Raw genomic sequence first — 24,008 nt, forward strand, 5'->3', positions numbered from 1 at the left:
GATAACTTTCCTTGAAACTGATTTAGAAAATTTCAAGTGAAAAAAGAAATTAAATACTTCACACAGATACACTTTAACATACACACATTCTGAATCTTATTCCCAGTAAATTTCAACTATATGACTTCATGTCAATCAACTTGAGAATTTTCAAATAACATTGCAGAGGTTCTCTGTCAGTCATAAAGGGAACAAAATTGGTATTAGTTTATTTTATTAAGGATGCTGAAACACAACACATCTCAACAAAGACACAGAAGAGGTGCCTGTTGCCTTTCATTTTGGAGCCAACTGAGTGTCTCAAGTGTCTCTTGGAACAGTGAGTATTAAACTGCAGGCATCTTATGTGAGGTCTCCCACACAGGGCCACTGTTTCTTTATGTAACAGCAAAATAAGAATTCTAGTTTTCTTGCTTTCAGAACCAGTCAGCCCGAAGCTGTCCCTAATCTACTCAGCACCTCCTCTTAGACCGTAGACCTCTTCGCTCAAACTCAACCTTGCCATTTTATTTCAATAAAGTAGTCATGTGACTAGAACCCTCAAGCAATCAAGACCAAATTAAGACATGGCCAAGCAGATACATGGTTCATATTAATTTGACTGAAAAAAAATCATCAGAATGCAGAAATGTTCTAAATCATGAAGTTGTTCTCTTAAAGACATTTCTACTAAGGGCAGGTGTGGTAGTGCACACCTTCAATCCCAGCACTAGGGAGGCAGAGGCATAAGTTAGAGGCCAGCCTACACACATGGCAAGTTCCAGGCCACCCCTGCCTCAAAACAATCAAACAAATAAAGATAAGTAATTATAGGGGAATATTAATGATTCTCTAGCATTCAATAAGAATGAAAGACTTAAATAGTACTTAAAATTTGGGTATGGAGATTCAAGTATAAATTAACTACTACTCCTAAGATTAATAGAGCATCAAATTGTTTTTTTACTGACTCTCAGGTCTAAAAAGTGGGGATTCACAGGATCACCACAGGACACAAAGCCTTAATAACATAGAGCAAGTTCTTCATTTTAGAGATCTGTTACACAAAAGACATTAATAACTGAAGACAGTCTATTTCAATATTGCTATAGGAATAAAACTCAAATGTTTTATCACAGAAAATCAAACATTTGAGGTCATGACAAGTTAACTGGCTTGATTTATTCATTCCATGTTATATAGGAAAATCATAATATCACTTTGTACTCCATAAATATATAACTGTTAATACATAAAACTGTAAATCAACCTCGAAACTGAGTAATTTTTTCTTAAAAAGAAACGTGAGTTTTTTCCAAGTAGGAACAAGAACTAGCATAAAGAGATGAAGTAAAATGGGCAAGTGGCAGAGCTAGGCAGGACAAAGCCAACTGTGCTGCTACAAGGCATAGAGGGGCCTGCTTCACCAGCATAGCCCCCCACAGAGCTGCACCTTTAGATAAATCACATGTTAAAAGTCCAACTCTATTAATCAGTTTTCTTAGGGAACCTAAGGTGAGCTCATGCTACCCCAACGTCATTGGTATATACAAGTGCAACTCTACCCATTTATAGAAAACAAAAGCCTCACCACATCACAGTCACTCGCAAATGCAAACAATGTGTGCTTTCAAAACACTGCGTCATCTAAGATAAAGCAACTATTAATTTAGATTCTCATTCAGATCACTTTCAGTTTCATGTCTGATAACGCCTCTTCCATGTATCACAATATCCATTAATACATAAAAGTTCTTGGGAGGTACTTCTGACTAACTTTGAAAAGCCCAAATCTGAATTACTTTCAGACATTTTACAGCCAAATCTTGTTATATAAGACATTTACTCTAGCATAACTAAAATAGAATTTTTAATTAAGGAAAAGTGCAGTTTCAATAGCTAACCAGCTTCCTCAATTTCCTGCCTCCAACCCCATACTCATTTCTCCCTCCTGTAACAGACAGTGACCTTTGCAAAGTCAATCCTTGCAAAGTCTTGGCATTTTATCTTCTATTTTACTTTCCAATTCTTATTCTTTTCCATCAACTTTCAAATATTCAAGTTTCTTTCTTAAGTCCATGTGTTTTCACAAAATTTCCTCATTTTATACCTACACTTCAGCCAACTTTCCCTAAACAGGACACCAAAATGGTTGGTCATGACTTCTTTGTTGGTAAATACAACAAATATTCTCAGTCCTCATTTTGCCTGGCATTTCTAAAACTAAGATTTCACTCATGGTGCATGAATGTCTCATCCACGACGCCTTTATTTGGCCTAACCCCCTTTATTTTCCCCTACCCCCTTCTTCCTCCAAGTACTCACAGGAGACCCACAATGGCAACTCCTGGAGGAAAGTGGGATCTCAGAACTTCTAGTGCACTCACAACTGCTTTCTTTTGCATGCCCAGTTCTAGTTCTACCTGCTCCATGCAAGAGCACACCAAAAGTCTGTAATTGACTGCACTGTGTATGGTTCTCCACAGTCCTGTTACACTCAAAGCAAAGAACCTGGTATAAATAGTAAATGCACAACTGCTTCCATAATTTCACTCCCAGAGGCAAGTTATTACTGCTGTAGCAAATGCACCATAAATGGGTGCTCTATGCTGTTTTTGGAACTCAGAACATGTCAGAAGTTTCCAAGTATCTGTGCAAGGCCCTGGGTACACTTCCTGGCCTTGCCAAGCAAAAATATTAAAAAGAATGGAGGGAGAAGGGAAGAAAGGAACTCCTGAGTATAGTCAACACACTACAAGAAATTCTGTATTCACTTAGATAATCTAGTTAAGTGTAAACGCTGTTGTCAAGCTATTTAATATGGACAGTTAAAATGGCAGGCAGTTCAGTATTGGGTATTTTTAAAAAATATCCACTTCAAACAAAAGGTAAAACACATTAAAATGCAATCATTAAATACTACAAAGTTGATTATTATATAAACTGAAATAATATTTAAATTGTCCAAAGACCAACTGTTTGAACCATCTAGACCTTTCAAACAAGATACAATTTGTTCAATATTTCTATGATAGACGAAGCAGTGGTTCCCAACCTTCCCAAAGCTTCGACCCTTTAGTACAGTTCCTCATGCTGTCCTGGCTCAACCATAAAATTACTCTGTTGCTACTGCTATAAATCACAAAGTAAACTTCGGATATGCAAGCTATCTGATATGCAGTATCTGTGAAATGTTCATTTGACCCCCTCCACCAAGGGGGTCACAACCCACAAGTTAAGAAGCACTGGCTTATAGGAATAACCCTGAAGAGATACAGGAAATACAAGGAAGATGGGAGCAGATTTAGTCTCACCTATTAAGTGTACAAAAATGACTTCACTCAGACTGGAAAGAATATACAAAGAGAGTTTCAAGAGGTGACAAGGGGCAGGACTTAAAAGCATCTGCTCCTCCAAACCTCAACAGCTGTGCATTGTTTTACTGTAGTGCCCATGTATGAACACACATGTTAAACCAAACACTCCATATTAAGCCTGAACACTAATTAATGTCATATGCTGAACAAGTCCTAAATAAAAATTGCTGACACAGAATCAGGTTAAAATTTGTATACTACTATACCTTATACAGCTGTAGTGTTTAAATGTGCTGGCAGCCTTCTGACATTCCAGACACAGCTGAATGGCTCCTGGGTAGTCCTCCTCCTTAAGACAGAATAGAAGCCATTAGACTAGAAACAAGTCCTTAAAAGGCCTGATAAAAACACATGCTGTTGATAAGCTAACAATATGCCTCTTAAACAAATATCAGAAGGCTATTAAGTAACAAAACAGAGGCAACTAATCTCAGGCCTAAAATCTATGTAGAGAAAAAAAAAAAAAAAAAAAACTGCAACAACTCTGTTCCTCGGAATCCTTGGTAACAACTTCCCGGAGAACATGACTTAAGAGTGAGAGCTGCTTCCCAGGGAGGGCTTTCTCTAGCTCTTATGGTATCTTCTTGTCCTCTGACATGTTAGACTGTCTCACCGCAGCCTTAAAAACAACAGACCCAAGTGACCAGGAACTGAGGCCCTGAGGGGAATCTCCCTTCTAATAGTTGATGTTCTCAGGCATTTTGTCTTACGAATAAACTAACATAGTAACTTAATAACATGCTGTTATACAAACAGTAATTTAATAGCAAATGTGTATTTCCCATAGATGTCTCAGACCCCAGTTTAGTAGTTCTAGTTTAGAAGTAATACTGATTAAATAGAAAACCACAAAATATTTCTTTATGCTTGTATTTAAATCAAACACCATGGATGCTAACATAATTGCAAAGTACCTACTCCATGAAGATCAAGTATAAGTTTCCCATAATATTTTAATATGTCATTATGCTTTAGTAAACCTTACTATAACAGAAAACATCAAAGAGAAACAGATGGCTAGCTCAGGAAACAAATTACTATATGAGATATCAAATACAAGGAAAATGGTACCCATTTCACCAGTCACTTTTGTATGTTAATTGTGAAATTTGATTGTTTGAATGGAATCAAAAGCCTAAAGCCAGTATACAAGGTCAGGCAGTGGTGGCTCATGCCATATTAATCCCAGCAATCAGGAGGTAGAGTCAGGCGGATCTCTGTGAGTTCGAAACCAGCCTGGCCTGTAAGAGCTAGTTCCAGGACAGGCTCCAAAGCTACACAGAGAAACCGTGTCTCCGAAAAGAAAAAACAAAAAAGCCAGTATACAAAGACTACTACAAATAAAATGTATTCCCAAACAAACTTCATTTCCAAATAAGTCCATAAAAAAGGTTCAAGTACCTTTCCTATTAAATATTCTCCTTATGACAGATACCAATCAAAGAAAAACACAGGTCAGAATTTTGTCCTTTATGATTTTCCACTGTAACATTACTTCAGCAACAAGAAATTTACAAGGGTCGTTAGCTTACCTCCAGCATTTCACTTAAGCGCACATCCGTTCTTTGCTGGAAAGGAAAAATCAAAGGTCAAATCTGTGTCAGCCATGAAACTATTATATTTTAAGCTTCATTTTTTATTATTTAAATTGTGTGTATGCAGGAGTAGGGCAGTATGAACATGTGACTACAGGTGCTTTTAGAAGCTAAAGGCTCTAGACCCCACGTGACCTCGAGTCACAGGCAGGTGTGAGCTGCCTACAGTGGGTGCTAGGAATTGAACTCAGGTCTTCTAGAAGAGCAGTTTAGGCTCTTAACTGCTGAACCATCTCTCTAGCCTGCAAGATTTAACTTTTAAAAGTGACTCATACATACCAGTGTCTTTATGGTTCTCAGTGACTTCAGAAGGCCAATCAGCAGCTGACGCTTCCTTTGATTTGCTAGAAGGCCTAAGCTGGCCTGAGTAAAACCTTCCTTTGCAATATTCAAGTGTCTGCGGAGGGGAACAACAGTACAAGCACTTTACATCAGGAGTGCAGTTGGGCAAGCAATGAGCAGAGTGCTACTGAAATGAGGAACACCACTCAGACATGGTGGGGGGACTGGTACCAACCCACCAACTGCTCTGTACTTGGTAAGCCAAGTACAGAGACTAAGAATAGGCATCTCAAAACAATCTTGCTATTACATATCACAGTCACACTATCAACGATCAATTCACAACTGCTCTTGAAATAGTTTTGAGCTTAGCAAACAAACTCATGGAAAGCAATACCTCCTCCCATTTGTGCAGATAACAGCAGCCAGCTGAAGACCTGTCTGCAATGATGTAACTCTTTCAAGCTCCTGTGGGAAGATGAGATATGGGTTACGGTCTCAGGCATTTGCTTTCTTCCTATTTATATGACACTATGGCAAAAGCTCTAGTGCTTTCAAAGAAAAGCGGCTTTGAAAACAAACTAGTAACAAAGATACTCCAACTTGAAAACTCTTAGTATATTATATGAAAAGTAATTTAAAATACCTACTTCCAATTGATTTCCACAATGACAAATGACAAAATATTTAGTCAGTATTGTAAGGAAATCAAAACCCAATCTGTTTCAGGCAGAAATAACATACCAATAATACATCCATTTATATCTGTTTCTGTCCAACAAAACTTGACAAAGTAATTAAGGATATGGCAAATCTGATTTCTGTTTGCTAAGGGGTTTCCATGAATTTTCAAAGCTTTTCAATTCTTTTTTTCCCTCCCATTTCGGTTATATGTGCACTATGCAAAACAGTGCATGCTATAGAAGCCAGAAGATACTGTGTGTCCTGCTCTGTCTCCAATGTTTCTTTTACAGACAGGGTCTCTCTCAATCCAGAGCTAGGCTGGCAACCAGCAAACTGCAGTGACCCTTCTGTCTCTCAAGTCCCACAGCACTGGGGTTACAGGCACACCCACCACACCCAACTCTTCACATGAGTTCTGGAGTCATGCCTCAAGTGTTCTTACCCACCAAACCATCCCTCCAACATAGGTTCTCTGTTTCCAGTGAGGACAGAGATTCAGCTATATAGTTGAGTTCCAATAGCAACATATTTTTACATGACCCAGATTGAATTACTAATCTATACATTTGACACAAAGTTCATGAAAGCAATTTTCATTGGTTCTTCTATATTCAATTCAGTAAAATGTCACAAATATATATACATATACATATACATACACATATACATACATATACATATACACGCATTCATACACCAAACTGATATAGAATACAGACAAAATTATAATTGTAATGTCTAAGATTTCAGGTAAGTCACTCAACCAATTTTAAAATTTTACTACAAGTGGCAAAGAGTATCCTACCTTTACATAAGCAGGCTGTTTTTCAAGAATCAAATCTGCCACTTTTTTAGAGACCTACAAGAACACACAACCAAGTAGAAGAAATAATGAAAAACCCCTCACACTTTCCACTATACTATATACTTCAAACTTTAGCCAAATATACAAGCCCACCACCCCGTAACTCTTAGAACAGTAAACATTTACCTAGGCTATGAAGTAAGTATAAATTAGCAAAGTAATGGCATAACCTCACTAGAAACTCAATGAAAGGTCCTATGAATGTTGGGAATATACACTTCATTTTCTGACTTAACAAACAGAAAGAAAAGAACAACCATCCTCAAGGGGAAAGGGTCGAGTTTTGAAAGATGAATGAATTTGTTAAGACAAACTTAATTAACTGAATTTACAGAGATAATTAATCTCTGGGGAAGAGAAGCTGTTTGCACCATGTAAGAAAAATAAACAAGCCGTTTTCTCTTCTATTTTGAAAATCTAAAAATACATGGGTTTCTTTGTCAGTTTGTTTGGGTTTGTTGATTGGTTGGAATGATATGAAGATTTTGTCCTTCAACTACTCCATGAATAATATTAATGTGCACAGGTTCATACTATAAGGATTTTGAACACAGGAGCCTTTTCAACTACTCATGACATCTAGTACCAAGCTCGGGCTAGACAGGTACTTAGCGGGTACACAGTTAGCTCCCCTTCCCCAGGCCATATGAGAATAAACTCTTAAACACATTAAATAACTCCATTAACCCTTTTATGTTTGTTTAATCTGCATATAACCTGAAATGATGTAAATTATTTTCTATATACATTGGCTGTTTTTGTCTAAACTGAAGATAGACAAGCTTTAAACAGCTTTAGTCCAGTTAGTGAAGAAACCTCAATGTTAATTCTCAATATTGTTTTAAGAATCCTACAGATTCTGCAGGTCTAACAATAGCTTAGTTTAGAAGACACAATTCCCATAAGAAAGTGCCAAGGAGAAGCCATAAGAAAATATCATCAGGAAGCTCTTGTTCTAGCTCTACCTCACAAAAATCTGCCCTGTGGAAATGTGTGCAATGTGCACAAAGAACCTGTCAACTTTTATTCAGATGAGTTCACAAGGAAAGCTGATGGTATAGATACTGCTAGTCTGCACGGTACCCAACACTGCTACCCCCAACAAGACCTCCTAGCACGCCCCTGCATGTAACAGGAAACAGAAGCAGTTATTTCCTTGATTTGGAGAAGTGTGAGTAGCAGTCATGTGTTAAATCCAAACAGGTATTTTTTTTTTTTTTTACTAATGCTCCTCAAGCTTAAAATAATTAACAAGACCATTGTATTATTAACTAATCTTCCAGTGAATTTTACCATAAAAGCAAGTTCAGCCTCATACAAAGGGAATATGGAATTGCAGAATGTTATAGCATTAAAGGAAATGTGGGCCCACCTGTCACTGTACACGCAAAACAAGAGTCAGTAGAGTTAAGCTGCCCACTGTTATAGTCAAAAAATGACAACTATGACTTTCTGATTCTTAGTTCTACTATATGTATATAATATACATATATATATATATATACATATATATATATATATATATATATATTTTCAACTGCAAAGGAGACGTTTACTTTGAGATTAAAAAATGCTCCACTACAAAATCCTGGGTAGAGAAGTCATATACACCTGCAGGTGCTTACTCATCCGGAAGTTAAACCCTTTGATTACGTCCAGAAGCCAGAGACAGTGCCTCCATCCCTAAAAGGAAACCTATCAAAGCAACAGCAGGAAAAGTGCTATGACATAAAACAGTACAAATAAGTCCTCTGAATCATGATGGACAACAGGATATGTATATATTAATGTACGGTGTTTCTCTGTAAACATTACATCTCTGTTTTCATGTACAGTTTCACCAAGAAGCAATGCTTTTACTTACTGCAGCTTGTTGTTGCTTTAATTTGTCTCTGTATTCCTCCAACTCTTGCAGATTGAGAACAGGTGGAAGCTTCTATAGCAAAAAAAAAAAAAAAAAAAAATCACACACACACACACACACACACACACACACGAAGATTAAGAACTAAACTGTTAAATTTGGTTTCATTTCCCAGAACCCTTCTTTCTAACTAGAGAAATACAAATGTACTTGGCACATCCCGCTGTCCTCCAAGGATTCTTCACAACCCTACCTTGCTCAACTCCAGTCACAAAAGCCTAGGTACCTGTTTTATACAATCCCTGGTTTCAACCTCCTTCAGCCTTGTCTCACCCACTGCTGCTCCTCTGCTGCAGGAAGCCAGACTCCACCTGGCCTCTCAGCAGAAAGTGTTGAGAAATGATTTGGGCCAGGAGAAAATAAGAAAAGATTCTAACATTGATCCCCCACTCTGCCTGCCACCCCTAAGTATAAGAAATCTCAACGTAGCCATTTCCCCCTGGAATATTATGAATAAACTGAATACTATGTGACAGGCAACACTCTAAATTAAGTCAGCATGAAGAACATGCAATTGTGTATATTGGGAAACAGATTCCAAGTTTAAGATGCATTTGCTATGGAATCCCCGTGAGTTTATACTGTCAGCATCAGACCGTTTGTGCAGAAGGCTTTTCTGCACAATACACATTCACGATCAAGAGTCAGTGCTTTAGCCAAGCTGCAGTGGTATGCTTGTGATCCTGGCTGCATAAGAGGCTCAAGTGGGAGGGTCATTTAAACCTGGGAGTTTGAAGCCAGTCTGCACATCTAGAGTCAGGCCCTGGGCACAAACCAAAAGTCTTACATAGCTTACTTTTCTAAAGCATTTGCTTTACATTTTAAATAATTAAATTTCACATTTTATTTTAGATAGCATTTTCTGAAGACATTTAGGTAATGTGGGAAATATGATGAGAAGCAGTATAGCAACATGCTGCATAGCAGCAATTAAAAACCCAAAGCACAGAAGCATCCTCAAGTTGCACTTAATAACATGGGCTGGCAGTTCATTAAGTTCATATTATGATAATCACAGACCCGTTAGTGTTTTAAAAAACACGAGTTTCCTCCAAACTTCAGATCTCACAAATTCATTCATATGCACTGAGGAAATAAGCTCCAGATGTGTTCTAATCAAAGTTTCTTTTTACCTCGAGCTCATACTGAACAATATCAAATGGGTCCGCAGAAAAATAGACTTGCTCAATACTATTAATTAGCTCTTGTTCTGCTTGAGGGTCGCTCGGCTGCTCTCGAAGCTCCCTGAATTCCTCCTTAAAAAAAAAAAGTCATAATTATAGTATGTGTAACTGTTAAAATCCGTCCACACAGATACAAATGGCCTGTGTCTTCAGTCATGCACCTTCTGAGAGCCACTCTGACCAAGTACACAAACCAATTAGAAACCAGAAAACTAGGAAACAGTCAAACACTAAAACACTGCTTTTCTACTGGGGGTGGGGGCTGGGGAAGGAATTCAGACTGTAATCTGAATTGCTCATATACCAGAAAGGTCTAAGAACTTAAATGTTTAAGAACAGAAATGCAAGCAACTCCCTGAATCTATCATAGACACATATCACAGACTCACATTTTAACCCACCAATAATTGTCTAAAATCTGTCTGACCATCTCAGTGACTTGTGGGACACAGTCAGCACTGGAACTCTGGCAGTGAACATCTGCCTCTGCGAGGTACGGGGGGGGGGGGGGCGGCTAAGTAAGTATCGCTGGCTCAAGGGCAGCTCTACAAGCTCCATCCCGTGTACTAACAGTGCAATTCAGATCTGACTGTGTACCAAAGCTGAGTATTGGATAAAATGTCTTCTTTCCCAGGATACAGAATGAGGCTGCCATAGATTTCTTCTAAAGAAGCTTGTCAGACTACACTAATATTAGTGACCTTATACTAGCAATTTCACTGAATTATTTGACAAACCTTTGGTTGGCTAGAAAATTTCCTCAATTCAGATATCTACTTCTTCCCACACAGGTTAAAAAGATACTATGCTAAGCTAGGTAAGGCACACATGCCTACAATCCCAACACTTGGAAGGCTGAGGACAGCCTGAGCTATTCAGCAAGACTGTCTGAGAGAAACCAAAGACTCTGTCTCAGACAATAACAGCAAAACACAGACATTGTTTTTAATCAGTTCTTTGAATAACCTCAGCAACAGGGAGGTAGAGACAGGCTAATTCCTGGGCTCTCTAGCCATCCCATCCAGTCTATTTAATACAGTCCAATGTCCAAATGAGGGAGCTGGTCTCAAAAAATATGGTGGAAGACTCCTGAAGAACAACAAAGTTTGGTCTCTGGTCCATAGCCATGTGAACATGTACAAGCACCTGAAAACACACACACACACACACACACACACACACACACACACCCTCTCACAGTGAGAGCTGCACTTCTGGGGTAGCAGCAGATGAGAAGGGAAAGTTATTTGCAACTCTAACCACTTAGCATCCTGAACTTAGCATTGAGTGGTACTCAAATATGGCACAGGGTGTGTGTGTGTGCGCGTGTGTAATCCACACCACCTGTGTGGCAGCTTCGACTCAGTCAATGTAAATATAAAGTGAGGGGGAGAAAATGGAAAGAGAATTTGGAATGTTCTGGCAAACCTCAATCCCTTAAAAGGACAGACCGGGATCTGAAATACAAGCGTCAGAAGGGTGATGTTGCCTAAGCACCACAAGCAAATAAATGCAGTTGGTACCATTCAAAAAGAAATGCTCAACATTATAAAACCAGTAATATTAGAAACTCCCATTTGTAGCCGGGCCTAAACTCCCAATTCGTGCAATGATTGCGGTATCACCTTAACGGTCTAACGGGCACCGGCACACAGCAGCACCACACTGATGCTCTCTAGATAGACGGATCTGAGGCACAGGTCTCTCCGGCTTTAGTTGCAGCTCTGCAACCTTGAAAATTTGATTTAGCCTCTTCAAACCTAGGTTTTTAATTTTTCACCTGTTTTAAAGTTATTAAAATTGCCAAGGGGAAAATGTGATTTCATTTAAAAATATCTCACCAATGTACATTTCAAAATGTAATGAATTTATAAGAACAGTGCAATCTGTAGAAGTACAAAGGTCAGGTGCTATTCCTTCCTAGCGATCTACTCCGTCAACATCAGAGAGCACAAAGAACTGACATGGAATACCGCATACTCTGATAGGGCAATCTGAAGTGAAGGGCAGCGATGAAACCTAACAAGGCAAGGAAAGACACCGAACACACAACGAAGGGCTCCACCCAAACCAACTACCCTGATACACCACTGTATTCCGACTAAACAGCCCTCCTCTGGACCCATCTAGTGAGTTCCCTGGGAACACACCGCCGAGCTCATGCAAACTGGTCAAAAGGGACGTCTCCTGTGTGCAGCGCCGATGCCTGTGCAGCCTGCCAGGCTCTGCCTGCACCTAATCTCTCCCTACATGCGTCCTCAGTGCTGGGCTGCCTGCTCAGTCAGACCCCACACTTCACACCGTAACCACCCCCTTATTCTCCATCGTTAAGCTCTGCAGAGCCAGGATTCAGAGCGCTCCGATAATTACGGATCAAACTATAATTCAACAGTCAATTGTATTCAAAAGGAACATGAAACAAAAACAGTTTGGGAACTCAACATGATCCATAAACTCTTAATGCTTCTATTAGCAAGAAATAACAAAAAAATATTAGATGACTTGGGAGTATTTTATGTATGCAAATTGGAAAAATAAACAGAAGCTATATTGTACATTTTAAAATAATGGCTGCACAATTTTGCTAGAATTAAAAACTCAATTCCTAGCATTGGAGAAACATAAAAATCTGCAATTCTTTATCTAAAATGGAATCTGACAAGGGAATTTATAAGTGTGAGATAATATTTTATATACAAAAGAACAAAAGACTTCCTACAAAAAATTTTAAGGCAAACTTGTGAAAAAATAGAACCAAATAAAATTCTTTATGGCATATCAAAATATGTTAAGAAAAAAAGGCTAAAATAATGAGAAACTCAGACTATGTTTAGAATTAAATAGTTCAGTCTTGCCAATTGTTATATTATTAATGAAGTGTTTAAAGGATTTATTTTATAGCAAGTGTTCTGGTTTATAGTATGATTAAAAGAGTATTAAGATTAATGTAGTGTAAATGCTGTCTAAAATGTGAAAATCCAAACTAATCTGTCAACAAGGCTATAAAATGCAACAACACTTAACTGCTAATCACTAACCTACAGAAAATGCACATCAATGCACCTTAGAATTCAGGCTGGAAAGAAACAATTAAAATCATGGATTTAACTGCAGACCGAGGAAAGCAGAGAAGGCAAAAGAACAAATCAAACCGCCCCACACTGCCATCAGGAGCTTACTAGCCTGCTTCACAAGCTCCATTGCTTTCCCTTGCTCAGTCTGTGGAGCTACACACAACACCGATTTCACTCTTAACATGTGAAACTCCCAGATGCCTGCACCCAGAGGTGAGTAAAATTCGGCATTGCCCTAACAGTTACTACAGCGGGCCCGATGAACAAATAAACAGCAAGGCAGGGAATAGGGAAGGAAAGAGACAAAAGACACCAAGGCGTAAGTGCTCTCAACCTGACAGAAGAAAGAGGCATTCAGAGGACAGAAGAACAGAGAGAAATGCAAGTTTAAGCTGAGAAACAAAACACAGTGCAATTCTGAAATTATGCTGCAGGACCAAGCAATAAAGAGCCTTGATTTAAAAAAAGAAAAAAAAAAGCATGCTCACCAGGAAGCAAAACATGCATGGATATACATTAGGATGTTTTCCTCTAGTTAAAATAAATAACATATGCCATTGTGTCAGACACTATCAACAATAAGCATAAATGTTCGGTATTTTATTAACAGAATAAAGCAAGCAGGCTTATTTTAGCAGACTGTCAGGGAGCCGTTTCGGCAGCAGCCTCACACAGGTTGAATACATTACCACCCAGGCTGCTCTTCCACTTTGATTATCTCAGAGGTAGATAAAGCTACATGAGCAAACACATAAAATGCACATATGAATGTAACTTTATGAGAAATGATTATAGCAGATATTTCAGTCAATATCTCTGCTTTAGCCGGCTACTTCTTATCTCAACAGAAAAACAAAAGGTTTTATGGGGATTCAAATTCAAAGAACAATTTAAGCCCTCAAATGAAGGATGTTATGAAAACATTCCCAGGATCTTTATGGTTTCTAAAGAACTAAACGACCACTTGACAAAGAAATTTCATCTCTCAAGAGAATGCATCTGTGCTTAAGGAAAAAAATAACTAAGTTTTGCATTTAGCTACTACTTTCAAATCATCCATACTAATTGAGCCAGAGTCTATCCAAAAGTAACTAGTTGTAACTTCGTAACACCTCCCTCACAGTTAAAGTCAACATGCAACAGCTTAAACAGGTAACAAACAAATTTAGGTTTTTATTTAAACACATTACATAATTATGTTATGTAACCTGACATAAAACTCTTCAGTTCGTAGATCATGATCAAAACTCTGCAGAAAATTAATAAATACTAGAATCTCAACTCCCCTTTTATTACACCATAGTTTACATATGCTCAATTGTCTACCTAGCTGGCAGAGAGCCTAGAGAGAGAGACAAGAGACACACAGACAGACAGACAGACAGACAGACAGACAGACAGACTGACTAACACTATGTGTGTTGGAAGGAGAATGGGAAGGAGAGATTTTGTTCTTCTAAAGTACATATTTGCCATTTCTTTTCCTATTTTGCTTTGCTTTTTTTTTTTTTAACTGTTAGCATTCTTTTACCAGCCAAGACAGCAACACAAAAATGGCATTCTGTTACGATTGCTGCAGTGAGAAGCTGCAATCTCATAAAACTAATGTCATGTTAGCGCTCTAATCGAAAGCAAAACATAAATAAATTCAGTTGCCAAAATCTATATACAGAGAATAGGAAGAAAAACATACAGTTTTCAATATTCGATCAGTATTATTAAAGTCATAAATCACTGAACAGATAGATAATAGGTTTGATCTACTTCCAAATGAAACAATTCAAAAACTATTTTCAGATCTCAGATACCCTAACACCATGGACCACATAAGATTATAATGAATTGCAAGATGTCTGATTACATGGGGAAATGGAACATTTTCTTATATTCCCACTAGAACAACAGCAATAATCTATCAAATGTAGCGGCTTCCTGTTTGTTTCTGTGCTTTAACTAAAGCAGGCTTTAAACCCGGTTTTCTTCGGGTTCCCAGTGCCATCTAGTGGAGTCGTGGTTATATTACAGTTTGGAAGGAGGACTCAACTAAATAATTTATGAACATTTGTACAAGGCTGTTAAAATGTGACTGCTTTAACCCAGGCTTACAATAAAATTAGGTAATAAAAGGATTTTAATCATTTCATGAAAAAAATGATGAATAAAAATTATTTTAACCATACATATTTATTGCATTTGATAGAGTTAAAATATCACAAAAGTTAGACATCATAAATTTTTTATTTGACCTTTTGTCAAATACTTGTACAGTTAAATGTCAACCCAATGGTGGTTTGTGGTAACATACACCTTTAATCCCAGCACTGGGAAGGCATGGACAGGCAGATCTCTGTGAACTCAAGGCCAGCCTGGTCTACAAAGCAAGTTCCAGGAAAGCCAAGGCTACACAGAGAAACTCTGTCTTGAAAACCACAAAAAAATTACTCAAGTCTAGGATTTAATTATATTTCCAAATTTACTATAGGAAAAACTCTGAAGATGATGACATTAGAAATATTAAAAATTGTAAGCTATCTTTAAAAATAATCCTCAGCTTCAATTAATATTAAACTGTCTGCCCTACTGAGATGGCAATACCGGAGAGAAGGCACAAACAGAGAATCAGACAGAAAAACCCAGCACATACCTTCTCTGTTTTTCTTTAGTTTAAGGTCTCTCTAAACCCTCTAAAAGACTACGACCTGTGCCGAGAAAAGCCACTCAGCGCCTGCAGCCCCAGCGCTGCTCTCCTGAACCTTGTAATTTCCGTATCTAGTAAAAGCCTCAGTCTTGAACATTTCAAATGTCCCTCCAACTCAAGGCTTCTGCATTTCTCCACCGCATGGCTCATCATGCAGGCTGGTCTTCAGTCCCAGCAATAAGCCAGCACACACACCATTCCATTCCCTTTCTTTCTTGCTTGCTTGCTTGCCCCCCCCAGCACCCCCCAGGGTTTCTCTGTAGCTTTGGAGCCTGTCCTTTCTGGAACTCGCTCTCTCTCTAGCCCACCTTTCCTCACCAGTCTCTAAGGACCCTGCCTGCAGTCAGGGTGCCTGCCCTAAACTGCTCCTTGCTCTCCCCCACCAGGAAGACCATTCAATGCCCACCCCCCTCCTCTTAGAACTAACCCAAGTCTCACAAAAATACAATTAAAAAACAAAACAAACAAGAACAAGTAACAGATTCTCTGGCTCATCAGACATACAGACATACACACCACAGTTCCCCTTCACTGCCTCCTTTTCCTAGGGAATTGAACCAGCATGGAATTTGCAAATCTTAAGCATTTTAACCTAACCAACAGCAGTATGATCTATCCTAATAATCCACTCCCAAACACACTATTCTTTTATTCTAGAGTCTTCCAATTATCATAACTCAAACTAATCTATTTCTTTTCTAACAGTTCCTTCCTCCAACTTGAAAGATACTATAATTTAAAAAAAAGAAGAAAAAAATTCATGCATTAAGCTTGTAAACAGAGCTGTTCACATGAATGTTAGGATATTAAAATCTACACTGTATCAGACTGCATATAAACTGGGTTTCACTTTTTATTCAATTTCTTCTGCCCAAAGGGAAAAAAAATAATAAAATATACTTTGGGGCTTGGAATGCTACAGCCTAAAAAGAAAAAGAAATGAGCTCATTCTTGAACAGGGGGATTATTTCAATGTTCTGCCTATATACTGATGAGTGTGGTGATGCCATTAAGTGGAAGTATTTAAATGTTTCTTCGAGGCATTTAAATGGCATAAGGAGTATAAAGTAATTATCAATATACCTATCTTAACCCATCAGTGAGTAGCTTTAACCCCAGTAATACACTGTATTTTCCAAGCAACAGACAGATTATTAAATTCATAATCCAAGTTTCAAAATCATCTCTGGAACATGTATCACTTTTGTAAAACAACATGAGGGGAACACAGTTCAAGCAGAGTAGCCTAGCCTCACTGAGTACACCTCTTCACCTGATCTCCTTCAAGATTTTTGTCATGCCCTTGTGAACTATGTGCCTTCGCTGATGTGACTGCAACAAGAGCAGAGCCTCTTTACTGAAGGACTTTCCACTGCTGCACTGCCAGCTCCATAGTGCAGCGCACAGCGCTACAGTACAGCACACAGTCGGTGCTCAAAACTGTTACTGAAAATTCACAGGGGGACTACAAGAAGAAAACATCAAGCTTCAGATGTGTGTGTGAGTATACATACACACACACACACACACACACACACACACACACACACACATATAAAATGCTCTGCATTAAAGTAAGCAATGCTTACTTTATAATCAATGCTCTGCATTGAGTAAATAATCACAGAACTGGAGCCCTCTTGGCTGTCAAGCCCAGTAGTGACTGCAAGCCCAAAGCACAACAAACTTCAGTCTACCACCAGGGTATCACCATTCTGGACTGTACAGCTCTCGTGTGTGCAGAGCCACTCAGAGAGAGGGTAGCAGCCCCGCAGCCCCCAGTCCTTGTGAGGCTGTTAGCAAGCAGAGAGTGAACAGGCATGGGGAGCTTGGGAGGCTTTTTTATCTTAAGTCTGACTGAAGCTTATATCAGAGGCATCACTTCCTATTAACTATTAGTAATTCTTCAGTATGTACCAAAAAGACAGGTGCTTAGATATGACAGTCACCTCAACTATTTTCATTTGTTGATCTTGTTACCCCAGGGCCAGATATCTCAAAGAAACACAGTAGAGGGTTCTTAGGAAAACTATGCATAAGTCCACTGCCACCACTATTTCAAAAAACATCAGGTCTTGAGGTATAAAGACCATTCTTATTAAGAAATTCACATATTTTAAATGAGATTCACTCATCAACCTGATATTGATTCTGAAACACTTAATACAATCAAATTTAAAGTATGTCTACAATGTATAATCATCTATTTTCTTCATCAAATAAATACAGACTATTGCTTATCAGTTAGGATGTATGGTTAGTCCTTACTTTCTAACTGTACCACATATATAATTATATACATATATACATGATGCCTAAGTCTTTGTCTGAACTATTTCATACAAAAGGATTATAAGCATTTTATCATACTGAGACACTATGCTTGTATCTGAACTCCACTAAAAATTAAACAGTAAGTGCAAAATTTACTCCACTGGTGAAAGTGTCTGAAGGAGAGAGGGACTGACACTGGGGTATGAGAAGCCTCAGATAACTGAACAAGGAAACCCTGTATTAAGGAAACAGCACACAGCCTGACAAAGATGAGAACTGCTGCTGGTGGGAAAGTAAACTGGTCCACCCATAGTTAACTAAAAACTGACCCGCCATGCAATGCTGTACACAGTTCCCCTACATTTACCCAAAAGACTCCTGGCAACACAGCACAGACATTAGTCACTAGAGCTAAGCTATGGAACCAACAGAGGTTTCCAACAAGGAATGGATGAAGAAAATGTGGTTTAAATACATAATAGTCTGTTCTTCAGCCATTATGTAATTTACAGAAAAATGCACATAATGACCATATTAAGCAAAGTAACTCAGCCTCAAAGACACTCAGTGAATATGCTCTCTCATTTACAGGGCCAAGACTATAAATACATAAAATTGGGTACATACAAATGACATGAAAGCAGAAGCTAAACTACCTGGGGAACAAAAGGGACTACCAAGGAGGGTGAAGGCTCAGAGGGGACAGATGATGGAGTGTGGAGAGGAGTATGCTCAGAGTACATTATGAAGTTGTATGAAAATGCCCCTATATAATCCAATACAATAAAATAAAAATATAAAAGAAATTCTAGTGAGAGAAAAAAAAATCTTGTATTGAGATGCCAGACACAGCAGAAGGGTGTTTTTAATTACAATGCTCAGGGAGGCTGGAGGTTTAATTCAGTGGTAGATTACTTTCCTAGCAAGCAGGGGACCCTGGGTTCAAAAAAAAAAAAAGATAGCTGTTTAAAAACAAAATCTCTCTCTCTCTCTCTCTCTCTCTCTCTCTCTCTCTCTCTCTCTCTCTCTCACACACACACACACACACACACACACACACACTAACCCTCAAATTAAAATCATTTAAAAGCCTTTATCTGTTGCAGAGCTGTGATTCACAGAACAGTTCGCAGCAGCAGCAGTCCATAGACACTAGCAGCAGGGTTAACAATGGCTGACAGTCTCCAGGGGGAAAGCCAGCCAGCCTCCAAGTGGCCTGCATTAAATTGTAAGCTGAGATGTTCACAAGAATACCAGGAAATTAAAATCTGAAATCTATCAGACTTAGTACAAGTTGGGTTTTATTTGTTTATTCAAAATTCTCTGCCCAAAGGAAAAACATAATTAAATATACTTTGGGGCTTAGAATGCTACAGCATTAAAAAGTCAGTAAATAAATTATTTTACCTTATGTCTTCAAGTTACAGCAAAAAAGTAAGTAAAATACAAACACACACACATACACACACACATATCTGCCTTCAAGCCAAGAATTTGCTATAATCAACCCTAACTTTATTAATTTTGCAGTGTTTGCTTTACTAGTGACTCATACTGCATCCCCAAATAGTGAAAGCAAAAACATCACCTAGCTTATCCCAGCAACCACCTGCTGTGGGAAGCAGAGCTTCAGGGAAGCAATTAGTACCCAGAGGTACCCAGTCTGCTCTTGGGGAAGTGAGAAGTCACACCGGTGATACATGGAGATCAATACCTTTCCAGGGACCCGAAGACTCTCAAAGGCACCAAGATCACTGAGGCTCTCCGGAGGGCTTTTCAGACCCTTAAAAAAAAAATGACACAGATTTAATTGTGCTAAAGAACTGTAATAGGGTAGAACACACCTAGTGAAACGGACATGACAGTTTTAAGATGAGATTTTCCTTCTTCAAAATACAGAACCTACATTCTAAGAGCAACCATCACTTCACACACATGGGCTGCTATGACATCAAGTAAGTGTGTGCTTTGAGCATTTAAAATGATAAAAGTACCATGTGGTAGAGTCAGCACAGCAGCACAAGTCTAAGTTAGCCGAGGGACACTTGCAGGAAGACCCCCAGGCTCAAACAGCATGTAAGAGAAGAGACCACTTACTATTCCAGCATATGTGCGGTTGATCACCTGGACAAAATGGTGATGACCCAAGAGGAGCATGCAGGCTCCTTTTAAGCAGAGTCAAGGAGAGTTTCAGGGACAGTGAGGTCATCTCAAATGTAATTGGTAAGCAAACACCAGTTACATTAGTATACTTTAACTGGCTGAGGTTTCACCTTGTTCAAGCCTTGACAGGTCCAGTTGAGAGCCATAACGGGGGGGGGGGGGAAGATGGAGGCCCGGGCTGTAGGGCTTGTCCTTGAGACATTGTGGGGCTGACTCAGGCTTTGCTGTGTACTCTTCCTTGGCCTTGAATGTAATTTGTTGATAAATGGCCCTTCACTGGGAGAGACACCTGTCTGTCCCTCTCAGAGAACTTAAATTTAGTTGGAAAAGTCGGGGAGTTTAACTGCTTCAAAATAACCAAAAGAAAGGAAACATGCAAGGCCTTCTATAAACACACTTTTATTTAAGTCATTAACAAATTTACCTTTAAAAAGGATTCAAGCAAGTCATAGTCTTATGATTTACAGATAAAAATCCACTAACCCCCTGATAAAGTTCAACACTTTTAAAAATGCTAAAACATAAGTAAGCCCTTCCTTAGCCTTGGCTCATTAATGTAGCCAATTCATGTTGCTTTGCAGCCGCTGTTAAGCACTGTGTACCGTCGATATGTAGAGCATGAACTGAATGATTCTGCAAGGCTTACCTATGCCAAGGAAAACTAGGAAGACAGAGAGAACTCAGCATTTAAACTCCACTTCAAAGCCCCATCTTAAAACAGTGCTGTTTAAAGAACTGACATTAATCTTTTATGTTGAGGAGAGATTTACAGCATAGACACATTGCCCTTTAGGTGCCTCCCATACCAAAATGTATAGTGTGCTTCTGCCAGTAACTCAGCCTAAGACGTTCTCTGTAGGATGTAGGGCGCTTATCTTGCTTGATATGAAATAGCATCAGTCACATCTACAGGTTGATAACAATATTTTCTACCATTATTCCCAGATTATCCAGCCCGCCCATCCTTACTTCCTGTTAGCACACGCCCTACCTCTTGTCTCCAAGAAACAGAAAACCAACACGCCAGCAGCTTCAGAAGTATCTCCTCTTAGGAATCGAGATAAATCCCTGTGCTTCAAGGCATACAGTGCTTCCCAGCACAACTAAAGACCGTGTACAGTAATATCATCCGGGGTCTTTTAAAGATCTTAGGGCCCCAGCATGAACCTAAGGAAAAGGTACTTCCAGACTGCGATGAGGAGTTGCATTTTAACTAGCACCAGATGACTTGGAGGAAACACAGCTAGTCATTCCCAAAACAATCTCTCAACTGAATGAGGGAAGCTTTAAATACTAAGTGCACATTCTTCTTTCACACTTTAAGTCTCAGGGGAAAGGAGAAAGCAAATGGTAATTGCCTCTATTGCCCAATGGCAAGCAGAGTTCCCAAACACAGCATGTGCACGCGCACGCGCGCGCGCGCACACACACACAAGTAAAAATACTGGGTAGAAATTATTGCTCAGGCTCCAATCTCCAACTACTCAGCACTTTGTTCTCATGGGAGCATGCAACTGACCCCAGCCTGCAGCTTCCAGGAACACTGACTAGGGTAAAGTCTACTGTAGTCTAATATGCCTTGCAATGGAGTCAGTGTCGGAGCCTGTTGCAAGGCTTGAGCTGTTTGGCCTATCCTGGGTTTCTCACCAGCAGCTCACATGATGACACAACATCAAAAACAGACTCAGACAACTAAAGCTTCATAGACATATGTTAGACACACACTATACCCATTGAAAGCAAAACTTCATCAATGATACTGTTACTCAAATACCATTTTCAAAGTGTTATTAGTGTGTCTTTAAACATGTTTTAAAGGTTAACTAATTTGACAGAAACCCTTGGGTGAATATAGCATGTCTTTCTCTTTCCCTCAATGCTAGAATGTAAGTGTAATAATACCAGTATCTAGAAAAAGGCTGCATCTCTAAATTACAACACAATTATCAACAGCAAGCATGGCAGCTTTCTGCCAAATGTACAAAATAAGAATAATAAAAGTTGGAAAGCTGTGTCAGGAGCCAATGGAGTGGACTGGACTTGGAGAGACCACCTGGTTTGCACCTTGACTCTCCTGCAGCCTTGCACAAACTACCTACCCGTCCTTTGTCATCTACTCCAACCATGGGATAACTCTGGGGTTGCTACAAAGAATGAGACAGCTCCCAGGAGAAACCAAAGCGGGACCAGTTACATCAAAAAATTCCTGGAGTTTTAACCATTACTCTGAGAAGTATTAGGATCACAGAGAAATAGCTTTTCTTTAAACCAAACAGAAATGAAGAAAAAATAAAGACCTGTGTGTCTACAAATATATCTGACACCCGACTGTAATTTAAGACTATAGGTTGTTAACCCTTTCATTATCAGCTCTTTTTCCAGAGCTTTACCAGAATGAATTCAGTTTGCTATTTTCATCTAAGGCATGAGTTCACTGCTATAACTGTGGTGCTCTACTTCTTCTACATAGAACGTTTGTTATTTTGTTATCGTCATTGCCCATGACCTGATGTTCCTTTCTAATTGCTTTTACAATTTAAACATATATAAAATTCAGAATCAATAAACCTGCTTTTGCTCTTTCTTTGTCCAAATCAGGTCAACAACAAAGAAACTCCCATTACAGCTATATGAACTTCTGACCCTCTTATGAGACTAGCAATTTATGTCCTATCAGGACAAAGAGACATTTGCAGCTATTTGTGTTTCCTTTTCTTTGTAGCCAGGTTTGCTTATAATTTCTCTCCAACTCTCTCCCCTACACGTCTGTCTTGAGCCTACCCTAGCCAGAATTGCTTCCCCTCCACTTCATAAGTGCTGCTGTCAGAGCTAGAGAGATGGCTCTGCGGTAAGAACACAGGCTGTTCTTCCAGAGAACCCAGGTTCAATTCCCAGAACCCAAATTGCAGCCACAACTGTCTGTAACTCCAGTTCCAGGGGATTTGACACCCTCACACTGACATACATGCAGGCAAAACATCAATGGACACAAAACAAAAATTAATTCTTTGAAAGTAGGTAAGTAATAAATGCTGTTGTCAGGTCCCAAAGCAGACGCTCACCCAAGACTTGCCTGGTGATCTCCAGCAGCTTTTAAATCCTTGATTTTTTTGTTTTGTTTCATTTTTCTCGGTACCCAGCATTCATTCAGTAAATATTTATTAAGCATATGCTACATAATGGTGGTCATTCATATTGCTAAGACTTCGTAAAATGGACAGCTCCTTCCTATTCTACTCTGCAGAATCTCTCTCTTAACATGGAGTGAAAAGGGTGGTTTGGGCTTTTCATATATCTACAGTCCCTCCACCTGACTTCAGCCAATACTGTCTGTCCATCTGTTTTTGTCTTCCATAGATGTGTAACTCCTGAAGGTTTATATATGCCTCAGATTCCTGCCCATAAACTCAAGACACATTTGTTCAAGTCTCTACTTTTTCTCTATTTAAATATCTAAGCAGCCTTCACACAAACAAGTCAAAAAGCTTCTTCCCTCAAATCATGTCCCCTCCAGTTTCCTCTATCTCAAAAAGTACCAGTTTCAATCTTCTAACTACAGGGGCTAAGCCAACTTGGGCCATCATTGACATTTACCCAGCACATAAGGCAATTGTTTTAGCTCTCCGTTTACACCAGGTTCACAAGGCAGCCTCTCTGTGCACCTCCACCACTAGAACCTCGGATAAGGCCCATACTCTCTACCACCTGGGTCACTGCAGGCGTCTCTCAATTGTTGTTTTTCCCTTCTTCATCTATGACTAAAGCCTTTCTGGAGTGCTCTATCAGACTACATGGCTCCTCTGCCTGCCATTGCACTCCGAATACAAGTCACGGTATTTCTATAACCTGCAATGCTCCTGTCTTCGGCTCTATGCCCTCATCCTGACCTCATTCATCTCTTAAGCCTCT

At 39.1% G+C, this 24,008-nt stretch overlaps 1 protein-coding gene across 1 annotated transcript in view; it reads right to left on the reverse strand.

Annotated features, from left to right (window-relative positions):
* The window catches only part of Vps50 (VPS50 subunit of EARP/GARPII complex), an 89,668-nt gene that overhangs the window by 63,221 nt on the left and 2,439 nt on the right, over positions 1-24,008 (reverse strand). Inside the window, exons 2-9 of the mRNA XM_027389845.2 lie at positions 19,651-19,719; positions 9,840-9,962; positions 8,647-8,718; positions 6,723-6,776; positions 5,631-5,701; positions 5,231-5,348; positions 4,889-4,924; positions 3,563-3,645 (exon numbers count right to left, since the gene is read on the reverse strand). Coding sequence (XP_027245646.1) covers positions 3,563-3,645; positions 4,889-4,924; positions 5,231-5,348; positions 5,631-5,701; positions 6,723-6,776; positions 8,647-8,718; positions 9,840-9,962; positions 19,651-19,719 — 626 coding nt within the window. The remainder of the gene's footprint in view (positions 1-3,562; positions 3,646-4,888; positions 4,925-5,230; positions 5,349-5,630; positions 5,702-6,722; positions 6,777-8,646; positions 8,719-9,839; positions 9,963-19,650; positions 19,720-24,008) is intronic.

This window comes from Cricetulus griseus (assembly GCF_003668045.3).
Source record: "Cricetulus griseus strain 17A/GY chromosome 1 unlocalized genomic scaffold, alternate assembly CriGri-PICRH-1.0 chr1_0, whole genome shotgun sequence".
NCBI classification, from domain to species: Eukaryota; Metazoa; Chordata; class Mammalia; order Rodentia; family Cricetidae; genus Cricetulus; species Cricetulus griseus.